Source organism: Copadichromis virginalis, linkage group LG18 (genome assembly GCF_057382275.1).
Source record: "Copadichromis virginalis isolate Kocher_CV1m ecotype Utaka linkage group LG18, C_Virginalis_male_GT1.1, whole genome shotgun sequence".
NCBI classification, from domain to species: Eukaryota; Metazoa; Chordata; class Actinopteri; order Cichliformes; family Cichlidae; genus Copadichromis; species Copadichromis virginalis.
In genome coordinates this window covers 18,218,504-18,229,873 of record NC_140635.1, presented here as the reverse complement: position 1 = coordinate 18,229,873, position 11,370 = coordinate 18,218,504, and the positions used below count along the sequence as shown (strand labels likewise).

The window sequence follows — 11,370 nt, the reverse complement described above, 5'->3', positions numbered from 1 at the left end:
GAGATGTTTTTCCTCTTTTTTTGTGCACTGGAAGGCTAAAATCAGACAACATGCAGTCTCTGGGTAGAAAGACAACCATCAGACTGTTAGAACGATGCCGATTGAATGTTGCACTCACACTATTTGCACATTTACAAATGATTTTGATAAAATGCAAAACATTTGTCTAGTCTTGTGTCGATGCGCCTTCTTGCCAACAGAGCATGTCTGTGTTGAACGCGGGAGCTCCAGGGTGTCTCCTGTGGTGTCTGGCAGCGTGTCCTTTGGGTGTTTGGGTTTTGCAGGGTTTGGGCCACGGCTGCTCGATCTGATTGGGATTTGGAGGATTTTTTCTTTTGGATGCTGGGTTAAGACTTTTGGCACTTTGCAGTGTTTCACGTTCCAGTGTTGTCTGGGGTTCAACTGATGGTAAATGGCCTGCATTTGTATAGCGCTTTTCTAGTCCCTAAGGACCCCAAAGCGCTTCACACTACATTCAGTCATTCACCCACACATTCACACACTGGCGATGGCAAGCTACATTGTAGCCACAGCTGCCCTGGGGCGCACGGACAGAGGCGAGGCTGCCGGACACTGGCGCCACCGGGCCCTCTGACCACCACCAGTAGGCAAACATGGGGTTAGTATCTTGCCCAAGGATATTTGGCATGCAGCCAGGAGGCAGCCTGGGATCGAACCACCGACCTTCTGATTAGTGGCTGACCTGCTCTGCCACCTGAGCTACAGTCACCCTGAGGGCACTATCCTGCTGTGTGTGAGGATGCTGCCATCAGGGAGCATCAACACAAAGTGTATTAAAGAGATAATTAATTCAGTTAACATACAGAATATTTGATTCTTTATGTAGTGAAAAAGGGGGATAGTGTGATAGCTTGGCAACCTGTTCAAATGGGCAGCTGGGACAGATTTGAGCCCTCCCCTGCAACCCTGAATTGGTTAAGCAGCTGAGAAAATGCCTGTGTGAATGGAAAAATGGGGATTTTTGTTTTTTATATGTCATGAATTATAAAGTTATCCATGAATTTATTTATATTTGAAACACAATATGACGTCACTAGCAAATCACGTGTGCATTAATCCACCCAAGAAAATACTTCCACACAAATCCACAATTTATTCCCATTTACGCGAAGAAGAAAATTGATAAATGTGTCCACATGTTTATGTAAAAATGCTTGGTTTTTTTCACCAACGAGTCTGTAGTTTGGGTCTATTTGTGGGTTTTACCTTCAATAAAAGTGTGAAATATGTCTGTGATTTATTATTCCGAATGCGAATAAGCAACTAAACATCTGCGAACAAGAAAAAATTTCACATTTATTTGATATCAAACAGGAGTTGAATTAAATACCAGCTGATGATGGGCTCTTACAAAAAGAAATAAAATGAACCTAATCAGTGCTGCAACAACTTTTCACACTTCCCAACCATGTTCTTTTTTTGTTTTTTAACATTTTTCTTGGAATAATTAATAAATTAATTCGTGTCAAAGGATGAAATGTCCTCAAAAACTGCAATATCGCATCTACGTCGCATTAAAAAACGTCTCAGAAACCCGACAATTTCTTTCAAGTAAAATAAATTACACGAGGATCCAATTTTACTCCAAATCTGTGCATGGCCCGGTGTTAACAAATATTAACTACTGGCGAAAACTCATTATTCATGAAAGCAAAAAGCACTTCACAAGCAGAGACGTGAGCATGATTTCATATGGATTTTGCATCTCCCAAAAACTTTTTTTTAAATGATTTTCTCATATTCAAACATACTACAACAAGTCAAGTGTGAGAGGAAAAGCACATTTCCACCATTTTTGATTAGCCTTGTCTGAAGAATCTTATTAACATTGAAAGGGCAAGAACTACTGAATGGTTGCCTTTCTTCTTCTTCTTTTTTCCTTTTTTAATTTCACTTTTTACACTAGTGGTACAGCAAAATATATTTTTTTCAGCTGTTACTTTGACAACAGTTAAATGTGCAATAGAGAAAATATAAGGCCTGAGTCTGAATTAGTGGTTTCTTAACTTTACAGTCCTGACTGTGTAGTGGAGCCACACTAGTTCTAGCTCTGCACTTCTTGACTAAAAAGACCCCGGTTCTTCAAAGCCCCCCCAGGAATACGTCAGGAGTTTCATAGTTCTTAGAGTACTTTCCCCCCTTTTTTTCTCTGTTTTTTTAACTCTTATTCTTCGATTTTTCTCACAGTACAACAGAAATGCCAGATTTATCTCGGCCTACGTGTCATTCTCTGCTCCTCTTTAGTCCAACAGCAGAGCCTTCACAGTCCACATTTGTCTGGCCTCAGATGGGATGTGTTTTGTGTGTTAATGAGATCTGTGTGCAAAAGTCATTCCTTTTTCCACCCAACAACTTTTCACTTCTTGTCCTGACACAAAGAACAGAAAGAGCATGTGAAGTGCGGAGCCAGGCTCGCCGGCTCTCTCCGATGCACCCGTCCTGCTAAAACCTGTGCAAACAAAGCGTCGCCCGCTCAGAGGCTGGTGATGAGCTGCATTTGTCCGTCGGCGGGCGCCTCTCCGTCATGCGCACAGTCTTCGTTGTTGGGTGGGATGATGCACCCGTCGCTGGTGCCCCGGTTTATGTGGTAGTAGGACAGCGGCTGCGGCGCATCGCCGAGCTCAGGCATGCTTTTGTGATACGCGTCCTCGCTCTCGCTTTGAGGTGAGGGGGAGAGCTCCTCCTCCTCTTCTTCCGGAGGGTATGGGGAAGCTGAAGGCGAGGGGGAGTCTCTCAAGTTTGGCATGCTGGTATAAAGGGAGTCTCTATTGTTGCTGAGTGAATGGGAGCCCATGTCCTCCTCTGCGGTAACAGTCTCAGAGCCATGGCCGCTCTGGCCCTCCAGGCACCTGGGGGCCTTCTGGGAGCTGTACAGCAAGGAATGAGTCCTCTGGGGCAGGAGAGGGGCTTCCAGCACCTCCTTGTGGTGGGGGTGCAGGAGCAGCTCCAGGGTGGCGTGGCCTCCTCTTCCGCTCCCTCTCTGCGGGGATGAGGCATCGGCGTGATCTGCCACGATGGCGTCATCCTCGCTCCCGCTCCCACCCCCGCCCCCTCCCCGGTCCACCGTCACCCTGGTCTGCGGAGGCAAGACTCTGTCCCTCTCCCGTGGAGCATCGCGACCTTTGGGAGCCCCGCGGGGCCTGAGGTTGTTGTGGACAATCTCGGATATGATCAACTTCTCAAAAGCGGCATCGTCCAGGTTGAGGCCCCCCAGGTCACCCGGGGCTCGAACGCCCACGGCCTCATAGTCGTCGTCTCGCAGGGAGTAGCTGTTGTTGAAATTGCCGTTGAGGGGGAGGGTGTCCATGGCACTGATGTCCCTGCTGTTGCTCAGAGACTGCTGTCCTGCAAAGAAAGGCGGAAATGAGCAGGTGAGACGCAACGTTTCAGCTTTTCACAGAACAAGGCGGTCTCCACTACATCATCCACATGTGCTTGATACTGCTCAGGACACTTTACTCTTGTACTCTTTGATCTCTTGATTCATTTTAATTTTAAACAAATATCCAAAAAAAAAAGAGAAAAGAAAACTTTTAAAATTCAAAGGAGAACCCAATTAGCTTCCCACCACGTCCAAGCTCATTACTGCTGAATATCATTAAAGCCAATCTAAGAGATTATCCTGAACAATATTGAAGAAATGAGAACAAAAGATGGCTTAGAAATCAAAAATATAGTACAGCAACATGTAATTAGGTAGCTCATGACCAGGTAACAAAGCAGCAGGAAAACAGAAGAAAACTGGAATAAAAGAAAGAAAGAAGTACAAGCTGATGAGGAAGTGCAGTGATGTTAACAATGAATAAAACATTCCAGCAAAACTATAAAAAAAATAAAATAAAATAAAGAAACGAGGGCATAACAAAAGAGTAATGTCAAACACAGATGGCAAACCACCTCTCTGCACGGGGCCCCACAAGCACAGCAACAAGCCCCAAACACCACAACACACAGGCAGGGTGCAATGACTCACTTTGCCACCACTCACATCAAGTGTGTCTGCTCAGGCTACCTGGCCTAAGAACAGCTGATTTGCAAAGAAAGCAAAACAGATGCTTTTTTTCAATTGAAGCAGAAACAATAAAATCACTCAAATAGGAAAAAAGTGGAAGCTCGTAACATCCATCCCGGATTCAGTTGACCCAGCTGGGATTGTGTCCTTGCGCTTAACTCGAGTTTAGTGCAGAGGCTTTGCTTAAATCGCTGGACGTAGATGGAGAAATTATTTTGTTTACCAATTTGAGCGAGCTAAAGGACAAATCATGGACAACTGAATCCTGGACTCAGCAGGTGAAAGGGTTCAGCAGCAAGCAGTCTTTAAAAAAAGAAAACAGAAAGAAAGTTGACAGAAAAAAAAGAAAAAGAAGAAGTCAAAGAAAATATTTCCTGATGAAATTATTTCTTTCTGAGAAACACAAAATTTTTCCGCCTTTTTCAAGTGTACATCTATCAATTTTACACGAGCGAAACACGCACACAGACGTACACACAACAGATTACTCCTATTCTGTGCAGCCCTCTGACTAAGCTCAAGTAGCAGGATGGATGTGGGGAAAAACAGAGGGAGGGAGGAGGGGGCTGGTTTGATTTGATGAGGATTTTATTTACTGGGTAGACTGCGAGTGATATTTCGTAGGCTGACGGCTGTGTCGTCACGAGCACACATAAAAAGGGGAAAAGGGGGAAACTGCACTCTTTCAAACTTGTCAGAATATGATGATGGTACCTGAAAAAAAAGCTCTGAAAACAACATCAAAGAGATTTCCTTTAAAAAAAAAAAAAACCCGCAAAAAGAGTGCAGGGTGCAAAAGGACACAAAAAGGCAGTGGTGGTAATGGTGGAGGGATTATTAGACAGTTCTCTCAAAAGGCCCGACTTCCAGATTTGCATTTGTTTATGCTCAGCTGGGCGATTTTGTTGCAGACAGGTATTGTCTACCGGGAGAGTGGGTGAGGGAGGGAAATGATGTGAACAGAATTCAACTGGACACAGAGACAGCTGCACTCTGGGAAGCTTTCCAGCAGAGATTCATCCAAGATGTTCTCCTTACCAATTTTACAGCACCGGATGAGCATCTGTGGAGTATTACTGAGTATTAATACACTTTATAGTAAAAGACATGCTCATCTTTTTCGCAGGAGCTAAGTGTAATGACTCTAGCAGGGGAAATTTAGAATAAGCTTGAGTTAAACGTGACATTCTCTCGGCACTTATTTCATCCTTGGATGGTGATCTTCACACCGGGATTTGACATTTGTGTGTCGCAGTGCTGTCTTCTCTCCTCAAACTAGTTTCCATATGTAGATCCTTACATCCTTTTACTATTATTTTTTTGTCTTTTTACTTTCTGCTGCCCTCCTGTTTAAACGCAGCTCAGCAAAGCGGTCCTCTGCAGTGGGATATAAACTGTTTCTACAGGTAAAGTGGAGATTTAAGCTTGGACCCAAAATGATCTGCTAATTAAATATTGCCATTTTTACCTGCCTGCTCTGTTCTGGTGTTAACCTGCAATTATCCAACAACGATTAAGCAGGTAAACATTTTAGGCCAATAAAGCAAATGCTGTACACACACACACACACACACACACACACACACACACACACACACACACACACACACACACACACACACACACACACACACACACACACACACACACAGTTTTGTGTTGAGCTGCTTCGCTGCTGCAGAGCTCTAGAGAGCAGGGCAAAAATATATATCACAAAAATGTCTTTGAGTTCCTGAACAGACATTTTATGGTCCCAACCCTGCTTCATTATCTCTAAGTGTGAAGTGCACTCATTGTGCTGCAAGCCAGTTTGCAGCACAAAACGAGAGCAGCAGCCGCAACATGTTAAAGCTATATGTTACTGCAAATCTTGCTCCTTATACACTTTTGCCATAGGGCTTGTATTTTTTTAAATATTCTCTTTTATCATCAAATGCGTGTGTATATCTGAGAGCTGTGACTCTGCCCGCATTGCGTCATGTGCTTCTGCTTTCTCCCCTTTGATTAGGTTTCCTTTGCTTTGCCAGTGAGGAACTAGGTCACCATAAACACTAACACAATTTACGCTCGGGTTTTTCTTTAAGTTAGCTAAACAGAATGCAAAGATCTCGCGTAAATACGTCGCTCGTAAATGGTATAAACGATCCGAATCGTCACCAAAAACCTTGCATTCAAGAGAGGGCAATTCTCTTATGACTGCTAAGTGGACGAGATAAGATAGCATTGACGTCTCGGAGTTTATCTCCCTCTGTGTTTACAAAGGAGAAAATTGCCTCGATAAGAACAAACAAAAATACAGAGAAGGTGTGAATGAAGAAGAACAAAGCGAAACCTTGTGTAATTATTCTCAACATTTCCATTCATGCTGTGTCACAACCGCAACCTCAACAGTTTCCATGTTTTTGGTGAATTTAGTAAACAGACTTAATGGAACAGTTCGACATTTTGAGAAATCGTTTCTGGCAGAGGCTTAAATGAGATGACTGGTACCACTCTCGGTATCTGTCTCTCAAATATGAAGCTGCAGTTGGGAGAGGGCAAGCTTAGAATAGCATAAAGACGGGAAGCAGGGGTAAACAATTAAGACAGATCTGTTAAAAGAAAACAAACTCTGGCTACAGGCAACCCTAAAGCTCTCTGATAGACATGTGATATCTGAAATTATTATAATACATGCAAGAACTTTTGCTTAACTCTCTCTTAACCGGTAACTTCCTTTCTCCGCTCGTTGCCTGGGAACTGCTCAGATCAAAGAAAGAGCCGGCAGATGACCTGCCCGGAAGTGGCAAATTGTTGTTCTTGTATGGATTAAACAAATGAGATGGATTAATTAGCGTTAATTAGTGTGCTTTCCAAGTGCTGATAGATCGATGTTGTCACTGAAGGAACTCAGGCTGACTGTTTTGCCACAAAGACTGAAACCTGTTGTTCTTACACGTTTGCTTTTGCACAAATTCAACAGACAGGATAAAACCTGTTAATTAGTAAGTCTTGCACTTGCTGGTTGGCGGATTTTCTTATCATTTTGTGAGGCTAAGCTAGCCATTTCCATCTGTTTAAACCACAGACTGTAGTTAAAAGATGGATGCAACCTCAGGGCTGTCCTGTCAAGTCTGTCCTGTAAAAAGTTCCGTGCATTGAATTTCATTGACTAATAATGTGCAAATATCAAAGAAAATACCAGATGTAGCAAATATGATATCAATGAAATATATATTCATGTATGCAAATTCATTTTTTGCACTTCTCCCGCTGTTGATTAAAGCTGCTGTCGCTCCCTTCAATCCCCCGCCCCCCTTTCAACAAATTAGCTTTTAACCTAAGCCTAGCGTCATCCATGTCGAACTGTGATGTTGGGAGGAAACGAGTATGTTTGCTCTGGTTACAGATCCGTTTGCGTAGCCAAATACAAACATGGTACTGTAAAACAAGCCCTATGGAGGCTGCTGCCTTATTTTGGAGTGAAAAGTGATCATATGGGGCTAAGTTTTAGCTAACGCTAACTTAGCTGGGACAGCGCCGCCATAGGCTATATAAGTATAGATTCTACATTTATGGTTAAACCAAACTCGTGTGCTGACATCCACCCATCAGCCATGGCAGTCGTATCCGCAGTGTAAATAAAATTAATTTTGCACAGTAGTTACAAAGGGTAGTTTTTTATGCTAGCGTGTAAGCTTTTTTTCTCCTGCTCTTCATGCTAAGCTAAGCTAACCTGTTGGTTTTCCAATTATAAGAGATAAAACATTAAAATTAGCAGGCTTTCTAGTTGCAAGCTGGAGGGGTTTCTTTTCTTTTTTTTTTTACAATGCCAAGCTGTCTGTTTATCTCTAGTTTCACTCTTTTTGCTAAACTAAGCTAGCTTTGGGGTTGACTGGCAGAAATGAAAGCCGTTACAATCCTTTTGTTTGTCATTCATCTAAAAATGAGCAACTGAATGAAACATAATGTTGCTTTAAACATAAAAGGAAAAGCAAAAACAAAACAAAAAAGCAGATAAAATGCATAAGAAAAAAGGTGGAGGGCGGATGTGCACCTGGGGAGTGAAAAGCCGGTGGAGAGGGGGTGTTGCACACCACGGTTTCTGCCAGAAGGTTGTTATAAGGGTTAGTGTCGTGGGTTCGAAGGAGAGGGTTAGTTAGGAGGTAGTTGCCAGTCATCCCTGAAATAACAGGAAGAGAAAGACAGAGAGGGAGAAAAATTAGGAGAGGTGGAAAAAGCAGCTGAAGAAGAGAGCCTGAGTCATTGTATCTCATGGTCTGTGGTTATATGTTGGTTAGCTGTCCACATAAACAACGGAGCTGACGTTCACTGTCCAGAATCTCACACTGCAGAAGATTTACAGCCTGCGATCCGTCTGCCTTCTATTATGGACAAGGCAGCCATAGAAACGCCGGTCAAAGCAAACCATTATCCAAACAGTCATCTGCTCTAACTGACAAACAGTATTACTGCGACAAGTGTCAACCAAAAAAGCATAGCTGCACAATCAGCTGCTGTGTTTATATGGAACTAATTCATCTAAACAAACTCGTTCGGTTGAGACAAAAAACGAAACACGTCTAAGTGGCGCGTTGTGACCATGTCACAGCATCCCCATCATCCTCAGCATGCTTGTGTATATCTTTAGGAATGCAATAACCATCCCCTAAAAAAAAATAAATAAAAATAAATCCAAACTAATTGAGAATTAGAGCCAAATCTGTGCTGGCGCTGTCTGCAGCCTGAGCTTCATGATGCTGGGATCAGTCCAAAACCTGCTCTGACCTCAGCCTGACTTTGCTCGTCTCCCTCCCCTGCTTTCATGCTGACAATCACCCCAGGATGAAGATGATTTAGAGGGCTGCTGCGCAGTCAGTCTCTCCGCTCAGGGTCGTTATTTGAACTCAAGTCCTCGTCTATAACTTTTTATGCCAGACTAAATATCGCACCTCCTTTCTGTCACTATTTTTTCCCCTCCGTTCAGAGGATCCCGGCGAGCAGGAGCGTAGCGGAAAAAGCTCTGAACTTAAGATACACAAGTAACATTTAATGCTATTTTTTGATTGCTTGGCGCTAAGAGAACGGAGGCATTAAATCGGGTCTTATCTTACTCCTTTCTGAGCTGCCACATAGCCAGGTGGGTCGCATCCATTGATGTGTTTATTGTGAATTCAGAGCTTCATCACAAAGAGAATGGCGTATGTGTCTCGTCTGGCGGTGGCGAAGGAGAGATGGCTGCTTACCCTGGTTGAGTGTGGAGGTGCTGTTTATGTCTCCTGAGATGAAGGAGGACTCTGACTGCTTCCTCACAGTGTCGTTCCACATCCGCCTGATGCGGCTCTGGGTTGAGAAAAAAGGCAGCCACTGATCAGGACTCAACACGGCGCGACTTTTATTGAAGGCTTTTTTGCCCCAAAGGGTTGAGTGGCTATGCGAGTTTGTGCTTCAAACCTGCACTTGTACACAAAAAAAAAATCCAGCTCATTCACCGCTTGATGACATGTTTGTGTTCAGGTACAACAAAGCCCTTCACGTGCTATTGATCCAACCAAAAATGGATACGCTGAGAGTCTTACGGTTTGTAATTTGAGAGATCGGCCCTGAGCAGCATTTTTTTTTCTTTTTTCTTCAGATGCTAAGAGCAGGAGCATCTGCCAAATTCCCAGAGGTGCTCTTAAGATAGCTCTCACAAAGACAAGAAAGAAGATATTACCACATGCATGTATCTGGGGTTTTTTTTTTTTTACAATTTTCAAATAGGGTCTACCTGTGGCCACGATAACACACATATGAAAGAAGCACTGGCCTTTTCGGGATTTTAAAAAAGGAAAGATTTCTTAACACAAGTGACAAGAAAACTTCAAGTCCATCCTTTGATCACTAACATTTAACATTACACAGCCAAACAATCTGAAAACTACACTTAAGCTACAATGTGAAGGCTGAAATGTGACATAACGCACTGCACTCTGTGACATTTCTATTTCAATGCCCAACCTCTGTAGAGAAGCTTGGCTTTACGGAAGAAAGTGCAAATTTAGCGTTTAAGAATCCTTTTCAACACTTTTATATTTTCAATCAAAAGATAAGAGTGTGTTACTTTGTCTCTCAAACTTCACACCTTGTCTGTACTCATGGAAAAGCACTCAGCCTGAAGGCCATTTGTAGCTCAGTCTTAAAAATGGCTTAGAGTCTATATATGTTTAAGAAAACAGGGCTAAATACTTTGTTTTATTTTGGCCTTCAAAAGTGCAAGAAGGTAGCGAAAAATACTTTATGAAAAGCCCGTAAAATGTTCAGTAATTAATGAATTACTCATTCTCTGCGGTGCAGTCTATTTTAAGGTACAGTTCTCTAAATCCTAAACCTTGATATGCCAGATTCTCTGGTGTGTACCTGAGTAGCGGACGAATAGCGGGCCGTGGATCGAGACGTGGCTGTCTTGGCTGAGCTGTGGGAACCCTCAGACGGCAGCGCCCCGCAGCACTGGGACTGACGGAAACATTTGCTGTACTCTTTGCGTACCTGCAGAGGAATAAAAGATCAGGACAAACTCAGCATACAGACACAGACAGCAGCCCCCCCCTGAGAGATGCAAATCCCAAATCTTTATCAAATGCCATCCAGCTGACAGCAGTTTAAATGTCATATGTGTAAGGGCAGGAATAACAAACAGTGTGCAGCATATTGCAATATTGTAACAAGAAAGCATTTTGACATGAGTGTTGCTACATATGAATATATGAAATACCAGTTAAAAAAAACAAAACAAAAAAAATAAACTGGAAATGCTCCTATAAAGAGATACAAATAGCCACACCTGGAATCTACTTTAGATTCAGTGACAAGCAGGCAAATCATAGCTTAAATCTTTAGAAAATTCCCCCTTTTAGAAAAGGTGAAACAATTACTGAATGTTTCCTCTATTTAAAAAAAAGACAATTATAGATAGCAGTTAACACACATATTGTTCTGTCTCTACAGCAGTTTAAAATGAAATTAATTTATTACCATAGAGGACAAAGAAAGGCAAAAAAATATCCTGACATTTAAAAACCTGCAACAAGCTGTTCATATTTGTCCTAAAAAGTAACTATAAACCAACTGGGCAATTAGTTAACTAGTTAATATCTCCTCGCTAATTTCCTGCCAATCAACTAATCACTTAGAGTGATTAATTATTAATAAAACTTATTAAACTTGTTTAAGTAATTCTCTTCCTTTAGTTTACAAAATGAGAGAAGACAACTCAAATCATAGCTGTCACAATGTTGGATAATTAAAAGCTACTTTCAGCTGCTCCCTTATTCACAGCAGGTAACTGAACATGTTTGATTTGGCAGTTTTACACTGGA

At 42.4% G+C, this 11,370-nt stretch overlaps 1 protein-coding gene across 8 annotated transcripts in view; it reads right to left on the bottom strand.

Moving 5' to 3' along the window:
* Window positions 1-1,297: 1,297 nt before the first annotated feature.
* adgrl2b.1 (adhesion G protein-coupled receptor L2b, tandem duplicate 1) overlaps window positions 1,298-11,370 on the bottom strand; it is a 97,266-nt gene continuing 87,193 nt past the window's right edge. For 4 of the 8 annotated variants that reach the window (XM_085439971.1, XM_085439972.1, XM_085439976.1 and 1 more), the window contains 4 exons: window positions 10,412-10,540; window positions 9,259-9,355; window positions 8,070-8,195; window positions 1,298-3,366 (listed from right to left, as the gene is read on the bottom strand). In XM_085439971.1, coding sequence (XP_085296097.1) covers window positions 2,495-3,366; window positions 8,070-8,195; window positions 9,259-9,355; window positions 10,412-10,540 — 1,224 coding nt within the window. In that variant the 3' untranslated portion in view covers window positions 1,298-2,494. Of the gene's footprint in view, window positions 3,367-3,994; window positions 4,049-8,069; window positions 8,196-9,258; window positions 9,356-10,411; window positions 10,541-11,370 lie in introns of all 8 variants that reach the window. The other 4 variants (XM_085439973.1, XM_085439974.1, XM_085439977.1 and 1 more) reach the window with 3 other exon arrangements.